The sequence below is a fragment of the Miniopterus natalensis genome, chromosome 7, assembly GCF_054644295.1.
Source record: "Miniopterus natalensis isolate mMinNat1 chromosome 7, mMinNat1.hap1, whole genome shotgun sequence".
Classification (NCBI taxonomy): domain Eukaryota; kingdom Metazoa; phylum Chordata; class Mammalia; order Chiroptera; family Miniopteridae; genus Miniopterus; species Miniopterus natalensis.
This window is the reverse complement of record NC_142087.1, coordinates 37515298-37541727: the sequence shown is the minus strand read 5'-3', so window position 1 is coordinate 37541727 and position 26430 is coordinate 37515298. Positions and strand designations below refer to the sequence as shown.

At 41.3% G+C, this 26430-nt stretch overlaps 1 protein-coding gene across 1 annotated transcript in view; it reads left to right on the top strand.

The window, feature by feature from the left end:
* The window catches only part of MTCL1 (microtubule crosslinking factor 1), a 111365-nt gene that overhangs the window by 8497 nt on the left and 76438 nt on the right, over positions 1–26430 (top strand). The window contains 2 exon segments of the mRNA XM_087818947.1: positions 630–854; positions 2200–2358. Coding sequence (XP_087675073.1) covers positions 630–854; positions 2200–2358 — 384 coding nt within the window.

The window sequence follows — 26430 nt, the reverse complement described above, 5'->3', positions numbered from 1 at the left end:
CAACAAAGTAAAATGGAGGTGGGAAATAAAAGATAGGCCGGTGGGGAAAAAACAAACCCCGTGTGTATTTGAAACAATGCTAAAGGTTTTATCTTTAGAATTGTGAGACACCTAGTCAGTGCTGAGATGCGTATTGTGGAACAGAATTTTAGGGACGTTGGCAGCGGTGTTATGATTCCAGGATAGTTCACAGTTATGATTTCACTAAAGCTTATGTGCTTTGAAGGCAGAATCTGTCCAACTCATCTTTGAACCTGGATTGTGCCTTAGAAATGGAGGTCAGTGTTTGGTTTGAATCTAGAGGTTTAATTATCTGCAGAGTTACTTCATTTATGACCGTGATTATGTAAGGAAATACTGGAAATGGAATAAATATTGAGAGGTCACAATGAATAATCCAGGCTGGATTTTAGTTTCTGGATCCATAAGATTTGAACAGACATCTGGCGATATTCTCTCATATAAGAATTTCCAGAGGCTCCTGTGCCATAACACACAGGTGTGGCCATAGGCCAATGGTAAGCGTACTGGTAGTTAATATTTAGTATCACGGAGCGGGGCTGGAGGGGAGACATAATCCTTTTTATGATGTATTCGGCTTGTAAATGTACTCCGTCTGGCTTGTGTAGGATGAGTTGGATGAACTCCGGGCTGAAATGGAAGAGATGAGGGACAGTTACTTAGAGGAAGATGTTTACCAGCTGCAGGAGCTTCGGCGAGAACTGGACCGCGCTAATAAAAACTGCCGAATCCTGCAGTACCGCCTCAGGAAAGCCGAGCAAAAAAGCCTGAAAGTGGCAGAGACCGGGCAAGTCGACGGCGAGCTTATCCGAAGCCTGGAACAGGACTTAAAGGTGAGCGAGCGGGGCTGATGGGACGTGCACTTCCAGAAGGAGCTGCTGACGGGGTCGCAGGTCTGAAAATGCAGCCCTTGGGCCCCACTTACCTGTGGTCCTAATGTTCTGTTCATGCCTCTCTCAACAGATTTCAGCATGAACATTTTGTTCACTTTATGAACGAAGGTTCATAGGGTATGTGTAGTGATATGGCTTTGATGGCCCAAGATTTAAATCTGTCATATGAAGTAGAATCCTCAAATTTTAAAAAAAAAGAAAGAAAAGAAATCGTAGTAATAGATCTGTAATAAAAAAGAATTAAAAGCTAGCAATTGGTTTGGCAGTTGTATAGAAATTATACAGAAACTCCTTCTAAAGATCTGAAATATCTTAAAAATCTCTTGATTATTAATTCAGTTATAGTCAAAGACTACTCTTAAGAGTTGGCCATAATCACTTAACATTTTTATTGTTATTTAAGTTTCTAGGATGTAGAAAACCTGAAATTATCAGAACCCAAGTGAGATTTGTATGGTGTAGTGATGATTTAACTGCGGAGAAATAGGGTCATAACTAATTGTTGAAAGTGTCTTTGAGAACCATGGACAGAAGTGGGAAGGAGATGAAGAAATCCTAGACTTGAAACCACTTGCTCTCTCCATGGGTAGCACGGCTCCTCTCATGCCCAATTATCAGATCACTCATCTAAAGATGAACCACGCATAATGTCTTCCTTATTATGGGAGTACTTATGAAACCTCATTTAGCCTTTCATTATGATAACAGGAAAAGAATTATGTCACTCTATCAGATTTATAAAACACTTAGAAACTGTCATTCATGTGATATAAGGGTGATTTATATTTCTTTTGCAAAATCTCTTTCTCATTTCCTTTTAGAGTGTAAAACTGTTTAACTGCTTTTAACATTCAAATATTTTACCACAGTAGACAATTTAAAACTTGACTGCATTAAACATCTACTAAAGAATTATTATTATTTTTTTAGCAGATAGGTTTAGTATTACCTTAGGGAATGGAAATATTTGTTGTTTATTATTGTTATTTCTAATTTGTCATTTAAAGCATCTGCACCTGAGCAGAATTATCATTCTTGGTGATATCCTATAAGGAATTAGGGCTATCCGAAGTAGTGTTTTAGTCCAGATAAATGTTGTATTCTTCCTCATAATGTGGACATCACACTTTAAACTAATACCCTCCTTTAAAATAAGTTTGTTAGTATTGCTGAGGTCTTCGCTCTTTGGGGTAATACCATATCACTTAGTGATTCTGCCTCAAAAGTTGTTTGGATGTAGCCTTGGCACACAGGAAGCTTCACATACTGATGATCGTCTCTGCAGGTAGCCAAAGATGTGTCTGTCAGACTGCACCATGAACTTGAAACTGTGGAGGGAAAGCGTGCTAAAGCTGAAGATGAAAATGAAACCCTCCGACAGCAGATGATTGAAGTGGAAATATCCAAACAGGCCCTCCAAAATGAGCTGGAGAGACTGAAAGAGGTAACCTGCCCAGAAATGTATGGGGATTTCTCCTTTGGGTTTAATTGTGAGGAACTTGGGACTCCAAGTGTCCCATTATTATTGTGGTTTAAAGCAGGGGTGGGCAACCTGTGGCTTGTATGTGTGGCCTGGGAAGTAAGAATGGTTTTTACATTTCTTATAGCATTGAAAAAGAGTTACCACTATACAAGATAAACTTAAAAAAGCCAGGAAGACTATGTGACAAAGACTGTATGTTGCTTGCAAAAACTTGATATTTGCCCTCTGACCCTTTACAGAAAAGGCTTGTTGAACCCTGGTCTGAAGCTATTTTTAATAATTTCTATTTAAATGAGCTGACCAAGAATTGTTTTTATGTGTCCAAATGTTGTGTACCATTACTAGAATACAACATTAAGTCTTCTCTTCCAACAAGCTGGGAAATATGTTATGGTTGTCTGTGTAAATAGGTAACGTGTGTATACTAGGTATATCTGTTATTCAGCCAAAATGATTAAAATATAGATTTTTTTAAAATTTCGGGGAGTGGCTATATCCTAGCAAAGTGGTCTAGAAAATGAAAATATATTATTTGTGTGTGTATGAACACACACACACACACACACACACACACACACACACATATATACTCATTTGCATACAGTAATGTAAACCCTGTTTAGTTGTTGACTTCTATTATAAGATTAAAGCCGAGTATTTTCTTGGAAAATATTCTGCATATTGATGAAATGGAAAACTGTTGGTGAAGGCTTTAAGATGGTGGTTAAAAATAAAAGATGCTTATTAAAGCCAGCATATGACCTGCTGACAGCCTTACTTAGCAGCTTCGTTTTCCTTTGGCTAACCTTCTTGACTCACCAGCCATTCCCCGTCCATCCACCCAACTTAATTCAGGCCCTGAACTAGGCGCTGGGCGTGCGGATGTGAGTGTGGCAGCACAGGCCCTGCTCTCAAGGTAGTTACAGTTCAGTTTGGCTCACGATGACAAAACAAATTTCAGCAAAGGAGCCAGTGCTGCGACCTCTCTGACTCCTCCCCCCCCCCCCCCCCCAGCATCCAGCCTCGAGCTTGCCCTCCCCTGAAGCATTCTCCTTCCAGAGACCCAACCACTTGTGGCTCACTCCCTCATCTGCAGGTCTCTCCTGACGTCTCACCTCACCCAGCCTCCCCTCAACACGTACACGTTAAGCTGTCCCCTGTCTGCACCGTGGCCATTCCTGCCTGCCTTCCCATCTGATACTCTATGGATTTGGGGAAAGTACATGTATATTGTCACCACTTATCTGAAAATGCGGCATGTTTTATTTCTTTGTCTCCCCCTTCGCTAATGCTCCTCTAGAACTCGAGCTCTGTGGGCTGGGGCCTTGTTTTTCGGTTCACTGTGGTGTTTCTGTGCTTAGAACAGTGCCTGGCACATAGGCGTCGTTGGAGACTTGCTGAGTGAGGGGGTGAAGGAGGGTGAGACTGGAGCTGTGGTGACTGCAGCTTGCCCGGGGACTCGGCGAGCTCCACAGAGGAAGAGGTAGATGCTGACATTCTTCATTCCGGGAACCCTTCCCCTTACCTTACACACGTCCTCGCCCCGAGGACTGGAGGAATTCCCTGATTGTGGATCTCTTATCTCTACGCTTACTGTTCCTAGTAGTTTACGTTCCTCTTTTTCCTTTGGTCTAAGCTTACTAGAAGGTGTGCCATAATGGTTTTTTCCTCAAAACTTCTGGTTTGATCCTGACCTTGAGGGTATAGAAAACAACTTAGAAGTTCATTTTATAAATTTTATGTGTATGTATGTTTGTGTATAAATATATAAATTATATACACATAAGTAAATACATGTATTTTAAGCAAGCAAAAATTCTTTTGCATGCATTTAAATGGATTTGTGCAGGACTTGGCATCAGGTCATGAATAATAGCTCCTTGGGGAAAGAAATGATTACTGTTGCCTGTTGCTCTTGCCATTCATAGCCACAGGCAGGTGTGAGGTAAGGATCTTCAGAGCTGTGATGTCGGGTCAGGCTGGATATGAGGAGAGAAGGTGGAGTGGTCAGCCCTTCCCTTCCTTTGTGGGTGAAAGTTACTCAGAGAGGAATTGCTCAGTGGGGACGCAATAAGTATTTTCCCTCCAGAGTTACACTCAGACTGGTGGGGCTGCGTATTTACACCAAATTTCTAAACCAGTGATTTTCAGCTGGTGTGCTGAATTTTTAAAACATTCAACACCTACTTAGTCAGGGGCACTGACCTCTTTTCCCTTAGATTATCAAATAAAACATGACAACAGCCAACACAACAATAGCCATCTGGTGTGGATGCCCTGTCTTGAACCATGAATATATGGGTCATATAACAGAGTTGCATCCTATTGATCACTTCGCATAAGGTTGCATCTGAATGGTTAATTCTTGGTACCAGCAATCCTTATATACAAGTTTAGGTAATTGATTTTTAAAAAGGTCACTTTGGAGCAAAAAGGGTAGGTAATTACTATTATTAATTTTTTGTATATCAATTAAAATTATACCTGCTTTTTGTCAGATCGGCAAAAAATATGATGGATGTTCTGCAGGATTTTAGTAATTAGTTTATATGTGCCATGAGATGAAAAAGGTTGAAAATCGCTGTTCTAAAGAAATCATAAAACCGATAGGAGTCTGCGGAGGGTGAGGCTCTGGTATACTATGCTGGAAGCAGGGAGTGATAGAGCTCAGCGATAAGCTTCAAAAGCGGTGGAGGAGGTATTTCTTGGAAAATGCCAGCAGTGGTCTCCATGAATGGGTTCTTTTTATGAAAGCCAGAACAAAATACTCCACGAGTTTTGCTCTAGGGTAAGGATAATATTTCTCTCTCCTGAGCCTTCCTCATTACTGTTCACCTCTGAAGTTTCGTAAATGGATCCATCACTTCCGAAAAAGGCAAAGTCAGTTTGTGTGTGTGTCCATGATAGAAGCATATGTCCCTCTTGGCCTCAGACAGTGAAACAGCGCATCTTCGTGCCTCTTCGGCTCTGTAGCCCCTGCTGGGGCTGCTCTCTCAGAAGCTGGAGACTGTTTTCAGCTGCCTGGTGGGCTTGTCCAAGATGGATTTCTGCTAACACTTCTAACTCAGTGTGTCAGAAGCAGACTTATCACCCTCACCTCCACCTGTACCTCTTCTGTCTTTCCCAGTTGGGTTAATGGTGCCCCTGTCCTTTAGTCACCCAGCTTAAGTGATTGTGACTGTTCTTACATCTCCTGCTCCCCACCCTCAGTTGCCTGCCGGGTGCTTAAGGTTCAACTGTTACTTGTCTTGGCAGTCTTAGAAATTTCCTTTCTCACTGATACATGCTGTAACATGGATGAACCTCAAAAATAGGCTAAGTAAAAGAAGTCAGACATACTGTATGATTTTATTTATAGGAAATAATCCAGACTAGGTAAATCCATAGAGTCAGAAAAAGGTTAGTTGTTTCCAGGGCCTGAGGAGAGGGAAGAAAGGGGACCAACTGCCTAATGGGTATGGAGTTCCCTTTTGAATAATGAAAATGGAGCTAGACAGAGGTGAGGGTTTCACAACACTGTGAGTGTACTGAGTGCCACTGAGTCTTATACTTTATAACGGTTAATTTTAACCTTAATGAAAACTTTTTACTTTCTCTATTCTGTCTGTTATGATGGGGCGTTTTCTGCATCCCCACCTGTTACTGGTGGAAGTGGAGTTCTTGGGGTGCTGCAGGAACACGAATTTCCGGAGGTTCCCACAGGAGGATGAGGTATTGTGGAAAGCTTTATTGATGAGGTAACCTTAAGGGAGTTCCCCTGCAAGGCTCCATCTCCCTCCAGCCAACCATGGAAAAAGTCCTGTTTTGTCTTCAGCAGGGCTAGGATCAAAGCCACTGCCCGGAGTTTCCATTCCATATTAAAGCACAGTCTAGTCTAGCATCAGGCTCGCTTAGCTTGAGCTCCCAGCTGCAGTCCATTGTGTGTGGGTCCGAATGGGCATGCGGCTTCTAGGGCCACATAACAGGCTAGCTGGGGTCACAGAGTAGCTCGGGTCACAGAGTGCAAGGAAGTAGGAGCAAAGCAGGAGGAACAAGAGAGTGAGAACTCTTTGTCTCAGGATTATAACCAGGGGCTTAACCACTAAGCCTTCAGGATTTCACAGCTTGCAGTGGCTCTGCCCCTCTTGCCAATTCACGGCTCCCCAGGCTAGACTGACAGGAAAGCACCCTTCCTATGTCACCTCAACTTCACTGCGCATGCACCCATCTTCCCCTTTGTTGGATCCCTTCCCCCAGTGATCTGCAGGGAATGGACCAGTGGTTCCCTAGGGAATCGGAAGCTTGCAGCTTCCTGATGAAGCTGCCCAGATGGCCATGCTTATTATGTCTGGCCTTCCATTTGCTTCATTCTATTATTAATATTAACTAGCTAGTTACAATGGTAACCTATCAATACTCTTCATCAGTGTCCTCTCAAATGAATATTTAAGGGCTGACACTCTGTAATCACCACATTAAGCCATTTACTACTTCTAGTCTCTCCTTCTCTGTTTTATGTTCTACATCTCCCCCAAATCTATGTTACTCTCTGCTCAAACAAACTGACTTGCCTTGGTTCCCAATTGTTAACTCTAGCATGACACAGAGGACCTTCCCTGCCTGGCCCATCTCTGTCTCCCAGCTGGGTTCCCCACCCCATGGCTATAAACCCTGGAGTGGAATAAAAGGCAGCTGAGAAAGATAAAAAGAGACTGTGCCCTCTGCTCCTCTTTGAACTAGTAGAGGAGTGTCTAGGAAAAGTTACTTCTCCACTGATAGATGAGATGATTAAAGAGGGCTGCGAATTATCCCTTCTGGTTGCTTGCTTCCTGCGCCTAGCATGTTCACACCATGGTCCATGTGCCCAAATGTGTACCCATACACCCTTCCATTTGTGCAAGCTCAAAAATTTTGCCTTTTGGGGGGAGGGGATATATTTCTTCTAGTACTCGACTCTATGGTAAAATATCTCAAAAGGTTAAAAATTGTTAACCTTAACTTAATTTCAGCTTCTCAAAGATTGCCCAAGTGCTTCTATTTAGCAACATTTCTTTCTCCTAAGAAAATTTAAAAAAATATTTTTCTACCAAAATTTTTTTAGTACTTATTACATGCTAGACACAACTAATATTAACTTAGTTGGCACTTGAAAGGGACAGCAATTTGTTCTAGATCATTCCAGGGAACTAGGGTTGGTGTTTTATTTTATTCTTATTGAGGTAAAATTAACATTATATTAGTTTTAGGTGTACAACATAATGATTTGCTGTTTGTATATATTGCAAAATGATCACCACAGTAAGTCTAAGTAATCTCCAACATCATTCTTAGTAACACATTTTTTGTTTCTCTTGTGATGAGAACTTTTAAGATCTACTCTCTTAGCAACTTCCAAATATACAATACAGTATTATTAACTATCGTCACCATGCTGTACATTACATCCTCATGACTTATTTGTTTTATATCTGGAAGTTTATACCTCCTGATTCTTTTTATGACTTTCAATCACCCACCCCTGGGATTGTTGAATGGAGCTCGGGGAACCAACTAGCAGTCAGATAGCTCTTGTGAGACATCTGTCATCACCATTTAGGATATGATTCTCTGGGTTTGGTTGAGACATCTTTTGTGCCTAGTAAATGGTCAGTTTTTGTAAATATTTCTTGAGTGTTTGAGAATAATATGTATGCTCCAATTTTGGGGTAAAGACATTTAAATTCATGAGATTGAAAATTTTCAAACTTTAACCCACAGCAAGAAGTACATTGTATATTATCACTCAATATACAAATATAAAGGTTTCACAAAATAATGCTTATCTTTGCTATATGAGATACATTCGGATATTTCCAATTCTATTCAGTTTTATTTTTTTAGTGTGGCTGAAAATTTGATTTATAGTCCACTAGTGGATTGCTGCAATTTAGAAAAAATGTTATCAGATCATTTGTTAATTGTGCTGTTCAAATTTTCTATATCCTTTATAGTTTTGTCTGCTAAATATATCTATGTGGGATAAAGTTATGTTAAAATCACGCATTATTTTGCATTTCAATCTTCTTGTAATCTGTCAAATTTTGCTTTACATACTTTGAATATACATGCATACAGATTTAGAACTATTCTTTGTAATGAATTGTTCCCTTTATCATTTGGTAATGACCTCTTTATTTTCATGTAATGCATTTTGCTATAAAGTCTACTTTGTTTTATTTTCTATACTAGATTTATTTTGGTTAGTTTTTGCCTAGTATAGCTTTTTTGTGATTTTGTTAGTTTCTATTTTTCTGTGTCATTTAACTGTATTTATTGTGAATAGACTACAGCTACCTTTCTTTTTTTTTTTAATCCTCACTGGAGGATATGCTTATTGATTTGAGAGAGAGAGAGAAACATTGATGTGAGAGAGAAATACCAATCAGTTGCCTCCCATACACACCCTAACAGGAGATTGAACCCCCAACCTTTTGGTCTACAGGATGATGCTTAAACCAGCTGAGCCACTGGCTGGGGCTATAGCTACCTTTTAAAAAATGGAATCTGAGAATCTCTCTTTCTTTTAAAAAACTTTCCATTTACATTTATTGCTGTTATTGATGTATTTGCATTTATTTCTATTATTTTGTTTTATGCTTTTTGTATTCCATGCCTTTCATTTATTTCCTTTTTTTTTTTTTTTAATATTGATTTTCCTTTGATTGATTGAGTTTTTAATTCTCATGTTCTCTCTCTTGGTAGGGAAGCTATACATTCTATTACTATTATTTTAGTGATTTTTCTTGCATATTTTATATACATGCTTCACTTAACGTCTAAAACTGATCATTGCCTCCATTATGAATAATACAGGCATCTTAGAAGGCTTCAACTACAATTAACTTCTGTCTTTCATCCTATAATTGTTTAGTATTTTAGTTTCTTCTTTTAAAAAGCATCCCCCAAGTTATTAAGTTAATAATTACAGCTTGTTTAGATTCATTTGCATGTTTTCCAATCTGTCATTATTGCTTCATGAGTGTTGCTCCTTCCTCCTGAGTTCAGTTTTCTTCTCACTGATCTATTAATTGCCCTTTAGTAGTTTTTTTCAGTAAATGGTGGTGTCTGAAAATGCTTTTATTTCATATTTAGTCATGAAAGATATTTAGTTGAACATACAGTTATAACACTTTGAAGACAATATTTTTATTATCTTTTGGTTCTATTTTACTATGAAGAGGCCTGCTGTCAGATAATTCTCATTTTTGTTAATAATCTCTCTACTTGGTTACTTTTCTCTTCATCTTTGCTATTCAGATGTATCTGGGTTTATTTTTATTTTGCTCAGCAGTTATTGTCAATATGAGAGTCTTTCATGAAATCTGGAAAAGATTGAGGTTCAGTTCCCCGTCAGGGCACATGTCCGGGTTGCGGGCTCGATCCCCAGTGTGGGGCGTGCAGGAGGCATCCGATCAATGACTCTTTCATCATTGATGTTTCTCTCTCTCTCTCACTCTCCCTTCCTCTCTCTGAAATCAATAAAAATAATAAAAATATATTTTTTTTAAATAGTGTTCATTAGTGAAATTAGCCCCTTGAATTAGTGTTTCTGCTCTATTTTCTGCATGTCTTCTAGCATCCCTGTTTGTCGTACGTGGACTCTTCTTCTGTTGGCCATTCTAATTCCATCCTCTATCTTACCTAACCTTTTTTAAAAATCTTTGTATCTCTCTGTGCTATATTCTGGATAATTTCTTCATTTCTTGTCCAAGTTACTAATTCTCATTTTTACAAAAAACAAACAAAACAACTACTGTTTTATTTATCCACTAAATTTTCATTTCAATGAGTTCACCTTTCATTTCAGGAATTTTTAAAAATGTGCTTGTTCTTTTCCATAATATTTCTTTTCCCCCCATCTGTTTCTTCTTTTAAATCTTTAAGCATCTTCAAGTCATAGTCTCTTTCAGTTTGTTCTGCTATTTTCAGCTCTTGGTGTTACTAATCCTTCTGTTCGTCCTATCTGCTGACTCTCTCTCAAAGTGGGTTTTATTATGAGCTCTTAGGTGGAATTCCATGAAGTTTGTTAAAATGTCCCTCTAGTGAGATTTTTGCATTGATCTTTTCCAGAGGCCTCGGTAGTATCATTGGTCCAAATATAATTCTTAATTTTTGCCTCATAAAGCTGTGTACCCAATGGGCTGTGTCAATTGGAAATCAAATTTGCAGGGGGCACAGGCTTAGGGTATTTGTATACTCCAAAGGAGGTTTTGTTTTCCACCACCCAGTGTCCTAAAAAGAAGTTAATTCTCCCCCTCCCTGAATGATTTTTAGTTTACTACCAGTTGGGGTGCATCTCTTCAGCGGGCTGCCCGGGTGCTTTCATGAAAGCTTCTTGTCACACTTCTGGCTATGAGAGCCTATTTCTGCGTCTGGTAGCTTCTATCATTCCTCCTACCCGAAAATGCTTAGCACATACCCTTGAGCTAATTGCTCTGGTTTTCAATATCTTATGCATTTCTGACACTGGGGAATTTTCCTTTTTTTGTGAGTTCAGCTGTGCATAGATTTTTGCTTGTTACATTTTTCCTAGCATTTCTAGCTGTTTATTGTGGGAAGGCTCATGATAATCCAGTGCACTATGCTGCCAAAACAGGATGTGACCTCTCAGGGGTCAGCAGAAGCTCTCCTAGAGCAGCTCTGGAGTCCATGAGTAACACCAGTCGTCTTCCAGTTCATGACTCAGTACTTTCCTTCTTCCTTCTCGGTTCAGTTTTTTCCACCCTGCTACTCACCAGCTCTCATTTTCCTTAGGGCCCTTTTTAACTCTGGCTTCTTATGTTATGGCTGAGAGAAGACACTGTCTTCTCTCTGGGTGTCTGTTGTAGACTGAATGTTTGTGCACCCCCCCCCCCCCACATTCATATGTTTAATGGGGCCTTTGGAACGTGGTTAGGTTATGAGAGTGGAGCCTTCATGAATGGGAATAATGCCCTTATAAAGGAGACCTCAGAAAGCTCCCTTGCCCTTCGACCATGTGAGGACACAGTGAGAAGCTGTCTGTCTATAAACCAGGAAGTGGAGCCTACTTTGATCTTAGATTTCTTAGCCTACAGAACTGCAAGAAAGAAATATTTGTTCTTTAAGCTACAATATTAAAATCTATGGTATTTTTGTTATAGCAGCCAGAACAGATTATGATAGTCTTTCTACTTTCATCTCAATAGTGGGCAAGCACTTTTCTCTGTATATCATTACCTTCAAACTATCAGGCAGCCATAAGGTCTGGAAATATAGGTGTACAACATAATAAATGATTTTATTGCTATTATGCTACACTTTAATAAAATAATATTATCTTTGTTTTCAGAGTTTATGGTCCCCCTTGTAAGAAAAAGATTTGCTTGGGTGAGCTAATGTAAAGCATCTTTGGGGTGGAGTCCTGATGCCAGGCATCTGCTGGGGCACTGACCAGGCTGTCTGTGGCTGCCAGGGAATCAGTCAGGACCTCACTCCTGGTCCAGTCAACAGTGGATGGTAGGAACAGCAGGCCATGTGGGATAAAGGCAGCTGTGTTAGCTTGATGGGCTCTCTAGGACACCTCAGAAGGAATAGTGGCATCTGGTTTCATTTGCTAGTCATGAGTTTATGAGGAGGGGCAGGGTGACTAGCTAAGGAACAGGAAGGAGAGAGAAATCTGGTGCCCTGAATGATATCCCAGCTACATGGCCTGCTAATTTCATGATGAGGTAGATGGGATGAGAGTGGGAGCAGAAACAATCAGAGGTGTCTGGGTAAGTCTTTTTCCCGAACACTGAAACATGAGAAGGGTCTGGGGGGGTGGGGGGGTGGGTGGTGGTGTGTGTGTGTGTGTGTGTGTGTACACACAGTGTCTGCATAGGGATCTAGAAGCAAACGGCCTTTTAACCAAGGAGCAAATACCAGGCCTGGAAATCCAGAGGTCAGAGGTTGGAGGATTAGGAACAGGGCAGCAACTACAGGAAGATTTGGCATATGTAGTTTTGAATATATAAGCTATAAATGGAGCAGTTTTGGTGTCTGGGAAGAAAGGGGTTCTGTGTTCAGTGAAACAATCATAAATATCACTAAATGGCTGATTCACACTGTTGCTGGAAAGGAGTGACAGCCTCTCACAGTCTGTCCTTGTCACTCAGAACCTGTGCCCTTGGAGCCCTTTCTTGTCAAAATCAAGACAGAATCACATTGGAGTCTTCTACTAGGCTAGTCCTGCACCCCACTTTATAGTGAGTCCTCGTGCTGTCCTGGGGGCCCAGCTCAGTTGAGCCCCACAAGGCCCCTTCCAACATGCAGGGCGGGCCTTTTCTTTCTTCACCGTGAGCTGTGGTGGAGGCACGGGGGGGGCGCGGGCTTGCCCGGGTTCAGGTGTTTGAAATGCTTTCATTTCTTAGGTTACGCTCTTCATTAAGTTCTGCTCTCAAAGGAATATTTCACTTCTACTTTGTGTGTTTTTTATGTTGAAAGAAAGGAAACAGTGGGAAGGACAAAGGAAGGATGTTGGAAGGAATAAGTTCCTTTGACAGCTTGCTCCTGAAGGGGCGTGAAGGCATGAGAGGCCGGACCTAGGCCCGAGACGTCAGGCTCGCTGAGTGCTAGAGCCAGAGGAGTCCTGGAGATGAGTAAGCCAACCTTTTCGTTACCTACGTGAGGAAACCAAGGTCTGGCCATTAGTCGGGTGGCCCATTCATAGCAGAGCTGGACTCGACCTACCCCACGTCTCCTGACTCCCAACAGCTCTCTTATCTCCCTCTTTAGCTCTAGGCCTGCACTCTCCTTTCTTCGTAGGCTTGGAAGAGGCCAGTTGCCAGGTGGGAACCGGAGGTAAGCGCTCGTGGAGCCAGCTTGAACCTAGTGTCTCTGGGGGAAGCCGCTGGAGGAGCAGCTCCAGGTTCCTCACTCCAGTGGCTTGGCGAGGGAGGGCACCTGTATCTTATTTTGACCCGTTAACGCTTCTCTATAAAATTAATTCCTACTTTTAGAAGTATTTATTAAGCTTCTTCTTTCATCTCTACTGAGAAAATTATAGGAAGAGGCCAGGATTTACCTTTGAAGAGAGTGAGCGTGGGTCCTCCCAGCCTGCCTTACCACCCTGCTCAGTGGGAGCCCTCATGCCCCTGTTCCCTCCCATCCAGCTTGTGGTGCTTGTCATTCCCTCCCCCCGCCAAGGTTAAAGGTTCCTGGACTCAATTCCACTGTGTGTATGTGTGTGTGTGTGTGTAGGCTTCCCACACTAACAAGCAATTCTTGGGCACCAGCAGGTGCTTCTGACCAAACTGGCTCTACAGACTATAGGTTCCAACAATCCCTCCATCTCAGGATGCCAGTCGCAAGTAAGTCCCAGTTCTTACCTATACTTCTGAAGAAGTTTCCACAATCTTCTCCTTGGGTTCAGTTAATTGGCTAGAACAGCTCACAGAACTCAGGGAAACCCACTCACTCACTAGATTACTGATTTATTGCAAAGTATATTAAAGGATATGAGTCCACTGCCAGGTGAAGAGCTACGTGGTGCAAGGTCCCAAACAGAGGAGCTGCTGCTCTCACGGAACTTGGGACCTGGCAAAGTGGCATGTGGGAGTGTCCTGGTTCTCCAAACCAGAAGCTCTCTGAACCTCTTCTCTTTTTTTCTTTTTAATGGAGGTTTCATTACACAGGCATGATTTATTAACTCACTGACCGTTGGTGATTGATTCAACCTCTAGCCCTTCTCTCCTCCCTGGAAATCAGGGTGTGGGACCAAAAGTTTCAACCCTCAGTTTGTGATTAGTTCCCCTGGCAACCAGCCTGCATTCTTAGGTGTTTTGCAAATGTCCTTGTCATTGATATAAACCCAGTTGTGGTGGAAGGGCTTGTTGGGACTAACAAGTCACCCGTTTCACCTTGGTGGCTCTGAACCTCGTTTAGGAACTGAGGACAAGAGACCAAATATAATAAAAGATGCTCCCATTGCTCTTATCACTCAGGAAATTAGAAGGGTTTTGGAAGCTGTGAGCCAGGAACTGTTGATGAAGACCAAATATATCTGAAATATATTTCGCTCATCTGAATGACTAAATATATATATTTCTTATAACTCACAATATCACACCAAGATTATACCTAGATTCCCACCTCTACTTATTAAAATGCTGCCTATTCTTTAAGATTCTCCCTGAAATACTACCGTATTTTTTTTTGAACTCTGAACAAATGTTTTCATATGATTAAACCATTACCTGGTTACTGTAGAAAGTTTGAAAAGTAAATAAAATTGTAGAGGGAGAAAGTTCTCATCATGCTATCATCCCAGAGATATCTGACTTTTCATACGGAATTGGAAACATACCATGTATACTTCTTAGCATAGTACTTTTAATTACCCTTTTTGTTTCAAGATACTTGTAGATTCACATGCAGTTTTAAGAAATAATATAGAGAGGTCTCATGTGCCCTTTACCCAGTTTCCCTCAATGATAACACTTCTAAAACTCTCAATTGATATTACAACTATGATACTGATGTTGATTCAAACTATAGAACAGTTACATCATCACAAGGATCCCTCACCTTGCACTTCTGTGGTCACGCCCACTTCCCTCCTGTCCCCACCCATATCCTTCACTCCCGGCGACCACTGCTGTGTTCTTCACTTCTATGACTAATTTCAAGAATGTTGTATAAATAAATCATACAGTATGTAACCTTTAGGGCTTGCTTTTTTCACTCAGCATCGTTCTGGGGAGATTCACCCTGGTTGTTGTGCATGTCCATGGTTTGTACTTTTTATTGCTGAGTAGTGTTCCATGATATGGATGTACCACAGTGAGTCTCATCACTCACTGGCCAGAGGACATCTGGGATGTTTCCAGTTTGGGGCTATTACAAATGAAGTTGCTGTCAGTGTTTATGTGCAAGTGTTTGTGGGAATGTAAATCTTCATTTCTCTGGGATAAATGCCTAGAAGCTCATTTCCTGAGTCATATATAGTAGTTGCATGTTTCATTTTCTTAAAAAAGTGCCAAACTATTTTCCAGAGTGGCCGCACTGTTTAACACTGCCACGAGTGCTCCAGTTTCTCTGCATCCCCACCAGCATTTAGTGCCACTGTTTTTTATTTTAGCCTTTCTGAGTGGTGATAGCTCATTGTGGTTTTAACCCACATTTCCCTAATGGCTAATGATGCCAAACATCTTTTCATGGGATATTTGCCATCTGTATAACTTCTTTGCTGACATGTCTCTTTAGGTCTCTTGCCCATTTTCTAATTGAATCACTTGTTTGCTTTACTGTTCTTTGTTCTTCACTATTTTTGAGTTTTGAGAGTTCTTTCTTTTTTTATGCATAGGAGTTTATTTATCTAGCTTTTCTTTATTTTCTAAATTTTCTTTTCTTGTTTTTTAACTTCGCATTCTCCCACCCTCTCCCCTTTGGCAACCATCAACTTGTCCTCTATCTCTGTGAATCTGTCTCTGTTCTGTTCGTTCATTTATTATTACTTTTTAGATTCTGCGTATAAGTGAGATCATACAGTACTTGTCTTTCTCTGTCTGTTGCAAATATTTTCTCCCATGTTGTAGCTTGTATTTCGTCCTTTTAACAGTCTTTCTCAGGGCAAGTGTTTTTAATTTTGATGAAGTTCAATTTATAAATATTTCCTTTTATGGTATCAAATCTAAGAGCTCTTTGCCTAGCCCTAGATTCTGAATATATTCTCTTATGTTTTTTTGAAAAGTTTTATAGTTTTATGTTTTACATTTAAATCCATGGTTCATTCTGAATTCATTTTTGTATGGGGCATGAGGCTTTGTTCAAGGTTCGGTTTTTTTTGTTTTTTGTTTTGTTTTTGCTTTTTTAAAATATATCTTTATTGATTTCAGAGAGAGGAAAGGAGAAGGAGAGACAGAGAGATAGAAACATCAATGATGAGAGAGTCATTGATCGAGCCCACAACCCGGGCATGTGCCCTGACTGGGAATCGAACCCTGATCGCCTGGATCCTAGGTCGATGCTCAACCGCTGAGCTACGCCCGGCCGGGCAAGATCCGTTTTTTTAATGCCCGCGGATGCCCAGTTGCTCCAGCACCATTTGTTGAAAAGGCTGCTTTTCCTCCATTGAATTACTTTTGCAACTTTGTCAAAAATCAGTTGGACATATTTGTGTAGGTCTATTTCTAGGTTCTCTGTTTTGTTCCATCAATTCTGCCAATACAGCCTTAATTACTTAGCTGTATAAATCTTGAAAGCGCCTTCTCGGTACAGTGTCTACTCTAATGATCAGTTTGAGAGTTTAATCTGATCCTTTCATGGCATTTCAGAACACTCACATCCCTGCCTTATAGGATATATATGTGTGTGTGTATACACATCCCTCCCTGACCGAGCATTCAATAAATATTTGTTGAATGAGTTAAGGTTTTATCATCTTTTGTTTTCCATGAGAAAGAACCATAACATTAGTTTTAAATCTCTTGGTGAAGAATTTCTGATTCTGTAAATGATTACCCCTGGACAGTTAATACAAACCAGTAATTCCACTCTAGGTCAGGTATTTTGACAATGACCCTGGGTTATAAAATCACACTGTGAGTTAGTGATAAGCAGAGCTTCTGTTTGTGGCTTCCTGAACACCCAGCCAGGCTCAGAGTGTCCATCACTGGGGTCACGCCACACCTAGTTGTTCCCTGTGAGCCGGGCAACTGTCTCCTCTTTACCTGTTTCCTGTAGGATCTCACCAACAGGCACTGCGGGTGCTCAGGTGACCTTTCAGGCAGAGAATGGCCCCTTTGGGATGGCCACATGAGAAGCAGTGACGCTGTGTGAGCAGCCGTCGGTTTGCAGGCCACACTCACTCCCCCAGAGATTTAAGATGTAGCCATTCCTCCTCTTCACCCAACACAACCTTTCTTGGCAGATGGGACTCTTATATGATGTGGATGACAAAACTTCAACATGTCATCTGCCACTGTTTAAGTGTTAGAATGGAACTTTTGTGAATTTTAGTGAAATGTACTGTGTTCATGTTGCTTTTCTTAAAAAATAATTAAAATGTACATTTCTAAATAATTTAGATTTTCACTAGGCAGTTAATTACATGAAGCTTGTGCTATGGGAATAAATGAAAAATATTTCCCTTTTCAAAATTTACATTTGATTCTTGGGATCTGTTCAATTTTTATGCTATAAGTGGTGTTATTTATATTATATAATATTATATATTAAATTATAATATAATTTGGGAAACTTATATCCTCAAATACAGAATCAAGAGTCAGAGATATAGAAATGCTTAGAAAACACTATGTGGTATTGCCTATTTCTTGAGTATACTTTCTTTGTATTTCTCTGACTCAAGTGAGAGCCATTATACATTGATTATGAACCAAATAAGCAGGGTTTTTTTCCCCCTTAGTAATAAAAAAATTATTCAGCATTGAAAAGGCCCTAAGGCATACATACATATATGTATATATATGATATATATGTGTGTGTGTATATATATACGCACATATATAATATAATCATACAGAATGTCTTACTGTTGAGCAGTTGATCAGGCAGCATTTGAATTCTTGACCCAAGGAGGAGCCTCAGAGAGAAGAGACCCTAAGCTCTCCCAGGGCACTTTCCTTCATGGTTTATTTGTGCAGGTTGGTTAATTCTTTTTCTGAAAGAATGTTTGTGTGGGATGGTTGGGTCCTCGTTTGTTTCCCAACATCTCAGATATTCTTTCTTGTGGCCCACAACAGTTTTACTGGAACAAGGGAATGCAGAAAATGTGGGATGCGCTTATCAGACAGTTGGCATTTGAATATAGACACTATTCATCTTTGGATGCTGACGTGAGCTGGTTGCCAAGCAAAGCAGTGTTTATTTATCAAATACATATTTGTGTTTATTTAATTCTGAACAGTTGGAGTAGACCTTTGTCAGTTGTTTTCCCATCACATGTAGTTTTGTCTCTTCTGGCTGGAACCTGAGCAGGACTGGGAGATGGAGAGAGAGGGCAGTTTGGGGCACCAGTGGTGGGAGGTCAGGGCACCAGGCATGCCTCCCAGGACTGTTGAACTACCGTGCTGGGAGTGGGATGCGAAGAGACTTGTGAACGTTAGGTCATTTGTATGTACTCACAGGGTTTAGCAACAACTTTTTTCCCCATAAATGAATGAAACAAAATCACTTCTGAAAAATCCTCCATTTATTATTTTTCTATAAGTCATAGGAAACATTACAGTTTAAGGATGATAGAATTTTTTGCAACAAGTGCCTGTCTGTTTTGGTCTAATATGTGTGTTTAAAACCCTTTTAATGATCAAGACCTTTAAACATTCCTGCTAGAGAGTTGCAGGAACATTCTCGTGTGTGAATTAAAGACGATTTTACCCCTGGCTAACTGATTCAATGGAGGGGGTTGGCCAGCCGTTTTTTTTACTTTTCAATTTTGAAGTAACACTGAGAGTTTCTTGCTTGTTTCTAAGAATTCTCTTGTGTAGGACTTTTTTTGTTTGGGTTTAGATTTATCTTCAAACAAGTTTACTCCTGGGTTCACCTAGGTGATGGGCCCAGATGTGATACAATGCTCATGGAAACATCACACATTGGAATTGTTTCAGGAATCACTTTTGAGTAATCTGCTTAGAGCAGGGGTTCTCAGCCTCTGCACTTTGGACACTTTGGGCTGGATAATTATTTGTAGTTGGGGACTGTCCTGTGCCTTGTAGAATGCATAACAACATCTTTGACTTCTACCCACTAGATAGGAGAAACAGATCTCCCCATCTCTGATCATCAAAAATGTCTGTGGGCATTGCCAAATGTTGGAGGGGGTGGGCAGTTGAGCACCACTGGCTGAGAGCGACAAGCAGGACATCTAGCAGGCTAGTAGGTCATCTCTCCCTTCACCCCCTGGAGGAAGAATCTTGGTTGACCAGAGGACCATGTGGTGGTTGGTGTTGAGCTGCATTTGGCTTTGACAATGGTATTAGGCTCTTTCCTCTTTTTTTAAATATATATATATATGTATTTTTTTTATTGATTTTAGAAAGAAGAAGGGAGAGGGAGAGATAGAAACATCAATGATGAGAGAGTCATTGGTCGTCTGCCTCCTACACACCCCCTACTGGGGATTGGGCCTGCAACCCAGGCATGTGCCCTGACTGGGAATTGAACTTCGATCTCCTGGATCATAGGTCAACGCTCAACCGCTGAGCCATGCGGGACAGGCAGGCTCTTTCCTCTTGACGGAGGATTTGACATTGTGAGGGAGTTTCACAAGGTTTGCTCTAGTACCTTAGGCAAGCTGTCTTGTCTCTCTGCTTACTATACCTGGGTTCAAGTCCTAGAAGTCTAGAGCTTGGTTGGTTATTATTTTCTGAAGGGCCTACATTTTCTAACTCTGCAATGGGGTGGGTGGAGGGTGGGCACTACATGTTCACCTTTGCTCTCAGACTTTTGCAGAACATCTTCAGAGGTGCCCTGTGAGATGACTGTGCAGACGTGTGGAGACTTTCTTGCAGGAGGATTAGAGAACAGCAGTGTTTAGAGCAGGTTTTGACAAGGTGTGTCTTGCACCTCTGCTTTTATTAGGCAGTTAGTGAAAGGGATTGTAGAAATGTGATCCAAGGACCTAACCCTTTAGCCCTGTGAAGCTCCACCCTGGCTGCACATTCTGTTCCCTCGGGAGCTGTTAAAAATCCTGATGTGACAGCAGAACCTCTGGGGGTGGGACCCAGGCATTGGTATTTTTAGTTTCCCGGTGATTTTAGATGAGCAGCAGCCACTGCCACGGGATGGTGTGTCTGAAGCATCTCCGTAACTATAGCTAAATATTTCTCACCCAGAAGCAGTGCTGTGGGTCGAGTAGATTAATGAAGGGTAAAGTAAGAGTTTCCAAAGCAGGTGTTTGGGGAAGATGAGGCCTTGGAGTACCCTCTTTCCATTAAAGCAGAGGCCCCAGAAGATTGAGCTTACAACATGTAATTGCTCTAGTGAGTTAGTCAGTTCACAGTCTCGAGGTGTATATTTACAACAGCAGAAGTTGTAAAGGGCAGTGACAATGTGGCTTCTAGTGCATTCATTATAGTTTTCCTAAAACACATCAAAGGCTAGATTCTAGCATAGGCATGACATCTAAGATTTGTTTGAACCTGCCTCTCACCAAATTCACTCCACCCCTCTCTGCCTCCCTAGGTTTTTGGGTTTTTCTCTCCTATTTTTTTCTCCTTTCACCAAAAAAGTGCACCCTTTTAGCTGTTGTGGATTGTGCTGAATAAACATATTTTTCACTTTTGTTATTTCTCCTTCAGTACTATTCAAGAAATAACAGTTTAGTCAGTAATTTCATGGCTAAAAGCATTTCCCTCCAAAAACGTTTTGCCTGGTCCCCCATCCACACACTAGAGGACGTCTTCTTTCTCTTCTGTAGCTGGGAAGGAGAGTGGGCAGCCACCTGACTGAAACATTTAGGAGCCCGTTTTCTGCCTCTGCCCTGAGCTTACTAGTGCAGTTTTTAAAAGGTAATTTTAGGCATTAACCATTTACTATACGTCAATATTGTCATTTTAGTTAAGTTACTCTATATATAATAATAAATCTTTGCATTTATAGGTTATTACAGACATATTTTTATCCCAGTTTACATAAAGTAGGAAACTCAAAGACTGAGTATAGGTGATTTTTGTCTTCCTTTGCAAAGTTATTTTTATAGATACTCTTAAAGTGAAGCCCTGAGGGTTTATAGCACAGCTTTTGAAGCGATGGTTTTTAATATTTTGAGACATGTTGTCCAATAAACACAAATAATTAGAAAACTAGCATGGGGAGATTTTGGAGGTCTAGTTGACCTTATATGATTTGCAGAGAATGAAGCCTTGGCATTTCATTTGCTTTCAGAATAGAAAATAGAGCTGCCTATTTTGAGATTGCCTCCCACCCCTCCACACAATAGACAGTTTTGCTCAAGAACTGCCTTTTAAAGTCAGGTTAGGCTGACCTGGTCCTTGTATAGGTAGAATACGCTGCTTTGAGAGTCTGAAGGGAGGCCCAAGGAGTCCTGCTTGGCTACCTTCCGCCATGAACGGTTCTGTAGCAGCTATAACGCATCAGCAAACCAGGCTCAACAGAGTGAGAAATCACAAATTAAAACCTCGAGCTACAGATACTGTGGTGAGCCCGCCTAACTCAAGAGACATCACAGAAGTTTGGAATTGGTGTGTTTCAGTGCATGTCATGTTCATCCAAAAATATACCCTGAGCCCAGCCGGGGTGCCTCAGTGGTTGAGCATCGACCAAGAGGTCACTGGTTCGATTCCCAGTCAGGGCACTTGCCTGGGTTACTAGCTAGATCCCCAGTAGGCAGCAGGAGGCAGCTGATGATGTCTCTCTCTCAGCGATGTTTCTCTCTCTCTATTTTTCTCCCTGCCCCTCTCTAAAAATCAATAAAAACATATTTTTTAAAAACTAAATATATCCTGAAAAAATATATCCTGAAATGTAGGGGGTCCAAGGGGTGGGGGCAAGAATAAGGGGCAGGCTGGGGACTGCTCCACGGGGAAGCACATCCTCCAGCAGGACGGGGTGTGTGCCTGTGCGTGGGGCACGTGTGTGCACAGGGGGGCAGAGGCAGTGACGGGAAGGTGCTCTGCGGAAACACAAATGTGCTTTCCCGTAGCATGTTTACGGCATAATTTATAAGAGATCCTACCCTACCCAGGACTTTTCCCCCCTTGTTATTAAGGATACATTTTCCAGAGATCACCATCAGCATCTGTCTTATATACAGAGAGAGCAGAGTCATCCAAGAACTGACAAGTTCAGGGAGGGCGTCAGCGTGTGAAGCAGTGCTGTCTGATCTCGAGCCCTTGATCAGAGGGAGGCCTGTCTGCATGTTTAGTTTAAGTGCTGGACAAAGAGAGTGGCTGCAGATATCCACGATTGTAAAGAGGAGATGAGAGCGCCATTTCTTTTCAACGTTATGATAACAACTGCTGTCTCCTTGGAAAACGTGTTAATGTCTCCTAGAGCCAGTTCTGCTGAGTGAGCTTGGAGGCAGGTATGTCTTGATAATTGGTTTAGTAAAGAAATAGTTCTTTGTTGCTCTTTCTACTCACTTCTTTATCTGGGTGTTTCTTCCACTGACTAGCTTTCAGTCTTTAGAGCTCACTTACTCATAAGCATTCAGGGATGCAAGAACCTGCTCAAGCACGAGGAATCCTTGAGAAACAAGATAATGGGCATTTCAGGATAGTGCCTCATGCTTTGGTTTTATTTAATCTGTATAGATAGCACTGTGGAGGCAAGCTGATTGTTGCATCACCCCTTTTAGACTGTTACCTGGAGGAGATTAAGGAACAAAGGTAATCGTAGATAATTCATTAAGAAAGCCCAGTAGCTCTGCCTATAAGCTTCCTCAGGGCAGGGCTGTGATCACTGTTGTAGCCATAATGCCAAGATGGCACCTGGCACGGTAGTTGCTCTTATATTTGGTGAATGGAATTGAAAATTAAACATCAAACCCGATCTTTTGCCTCTTAAGTCTTCTCCCCACAAATGCAGTGTTCTCTCCACAAAGCAACCCCAGACCATCTCCCTTTGCACAGAATAGCCCGGGGGGCAGAGTGGTTAAGTGGCATGGCCAAGTTTTCCTTGGTCTTGGCAAACATTTGAAATGGGGTGAGTGGAAGGTTTGAGGAATTTTTGCCTTAAGAGCTTGGTCAGGTCTGCAAAAAGTACACAGATAGCAATAGCAAACTGTAAAAGATCATAGGATAGGAAAAATAAATGGAATAACAGTGAAATAGAAAACTGCAAAAGGTGAGAGGAGCCAACTAAATGCACAACAAACTAGGAAGGGCATGAGGGGAAATGAGAAAACAGAAATGATTTATGTTTGTGCTGAGCAGTAGAGACTCACATATCAGTTAATGGATGCGGTAAATTGCGATGTGCTTGCTGTTCAGGAGTTTATTTCTCAGTACTCTTGGTGGCCATCCAGGAACTTATCAAATCAAGTTAATGGAGAGTTAAATGGCCTTTGAAACAAGCTGGCGAGGGGCAGCTGGAGGCCCTGCGGTGTTCCCGTCACTGGGCTGCACTCCGAGGGGAGGCGGTATCCGAGGGAAGCTGTGGGAACCGCTCACGCGGCATCCAGGAGCAGCCTCTCCCCTGGCTGGACGGGGTGGCGCTGCCTTGGTCCCCCGGCCCAGCTCCCCCAGAGGCAGCCTGTTTTCTCGGGAGCTCTAGCGCAGGGCAGAAGACTACACAGCTGCTGGGCCAGCCCGATTGTCTCCAGAGGCAAAAAGCCACTTCTCAACAGGACACACAGCCCAAGTTGGGTGGGAGTATGCTGGCAGGTAGGAAGCATACCTGATTTAATTTTTTTAATAAGGGAGAGTTTTGAATATAGACAGCATTTTAGAGATAAGTATACCGAACCTCCAGATGCTCATTACCCAGCTTCAGCCACTATCGACATGTGGCCACTCATGCTTGACCTCTTAGTTCTCTGTTCTCCCTCCCTTTCTCTACATTGAGGACTTTAAAGCAAATCCCAGATATCGACACGTATGGTACTTAGTACTTCTGAATTCCCTTTTTTCAAACAAAAAATGTAGAGCATGTGATAACACGCGGAGGAGTCCGTAATTTATGCAGCTTCCTTTAACAAAGCCCACAAAATGGGATTTCCAGGGAGCAAGTATAATGACAGCCGTAATGCTGTGAGTTTTCATAATGCATGTGCTACTCAGTTACCTGTATGCCTCAGATGGTGCCTTGAGGGTTGGTAATATAAGTTATTATATTATTTTTTTACTAATCACAATTGGAAGTACTTTGCCTTATTAACTTAAATTTATTTGGGACATTTGAATGACTTTAAAACATCTGGGAAAATTAAATGAGGTACTTTAAACTACTTTGGGTGAAACCCAGGGTGGACATGCTCAGGATGGATAAACTGGAGAAGATACTCTAACCTTGATTCATTGATATCTTCCTGTTCTTTAGTACAGAATATATTCTAGCAGTTTAGTAAGGCTTAAACAATTAAAAATTACATATCCACATGCTAATGTAAAACATACATGAATGAATTGATCAGTGAAATCACATATTGCACTACTAGTGTGTAGGTCTAGTCCCAAGCACAGTAGTCTTAGTACCACAGACGGTGCATTACTTTACTACTGCTGCTGTAACAAATGACCACAAACTTAGTGCTTTAAAACAGTGCACATTTATTATCTTACAGTCCTGGAGTTCAGAAGTCTGAACTGGGTCTCACTGGCTGGAATGAAAGTTTGCAGGACTGTATCCTTCCTGGAGTCTCCAGGGGAGAATCCATTTCCTTACCCTTTCCAGCTTCTAGATATGTTCCCTTTTTTCACTCAAGTTCTCTTCCCCCATCTTCAACTCCAGCCATGGTGGGTGGAGATATTTTGATTCTCTCTCCTGCCTCCCTCTTCCATTTTAAGGACCCCTGCATTGTATTGGGCCCACCTGGATAATTCAGGTGGGTCCTATTTTAAGGTCAGCTGATTAACAGCCACCCTTCTCCATATGGCATCATGCAGTCACAGATCCCACGAATTAAGGAAGCGGACATTTGGGGGAAAGGGGAATTATTCTGCCTCCTACCTCAGGGAAACAAATTTCAGAGCTGGTGAGGTTAGAGCTCATTTATTCCTTCTTGCATTTGTATTCTTGGAAAATGGAGGCATAACATTTATCATGCACCATTGCGTATTACATGCTTCCAAATGCTTGTCTAATCTTTATGACAATCCTTTAAAATAGGCATTTTATATTCGTACTTTAATGATAAGAAACTGAGGCTCACCATGGTTGACAAACCTGCCCTATGTCATGCAGCTGGTAAGTGACAGAGCTGAGAATCTCATATCCACAGTCATGAGATGCCCCCGCCCATCCACACTCTTTCTACCATGTGCTGGCTGTGTGTAGTTACCTATCAGATCTCCAGTTTCCTGTCTGGAATTCTTTTTCCATTATACCATTCTGCCAGCTCACATTTTCCTCCAGTGACATGAGTAATAATATGTTTTCCACAACTTCCTCTTTGAAGAAAGATTTAAATATCATTGGTATTTTCAAGCCTTTTTAACTTTTGTGGCTCCTGATTTCCTTCTCTAAGGGACACCATAATTTTTTCATCTTCTTGGAGCATGATTTTTATTGTAAATTACCCAGTTCAAACACCTCGGAAGATATATATGGAAATCCTAAGATAAAAGCCACCTGGTTTCCATTCCTTGCCCTGCCTCCTGCTGCTTCTTAGGATTGAATCCCATATATTTGTCTTTGATACATTCTTTCTGTCTGTTTTATTTTTTCCTTTAACAAATTTGGAAACTTTTTAAAGTGTATGAACTCCTGTATGTATATGTCCCGTTGAAACCATGGTATGATATCTATCAGCTTTCTGAATAGCTACCACAGCCCCCTTTGTTAAAAACTAGGCACTCACATACTGTTTTCCGTTCCTTCTCTTTGTTGTAAGGATTCAGTTGTACTAAAATTCTGTAAAACAGTCCCTCACCCCCCCCCCCCCAACCTCATAGGTGCCCTTGTTCTGAGGACAGCTAAAGACCTATGCAGGGAATGTCTTAAAGTTGGTGGCCCAGAACAGGGCAGCCAGCCCCACTGAAGTTTTCCAGCAGTGGTCTGTGGTCTGCACTTATCCCATGATCCACAAGCACATGACAGCTGGGGAGTGGCCTGGGCTGCAAACGGATGATCAGAGGAACAGATTCACCTCCCGCCTCTGAATATTTGAGAGGGTTTGAGATTTTAGATTCCCAGTCATAAACCAAATTCATGACCTTAGTTTTTTAAATGATTAAAAAACTATGAACTACATTATATATAAAAATAACATTTTAAATATATGTGTATATATACACATATATGTATATATACATATGTACATATTATATATATAACTATATATATAATTATGTGTGTGTGTATAATTTAAAGAAGACTAGTAGAAAGAATTCCCATCTTAGGCAATAGAACATTACCATTTGGTTTGAAAAATCT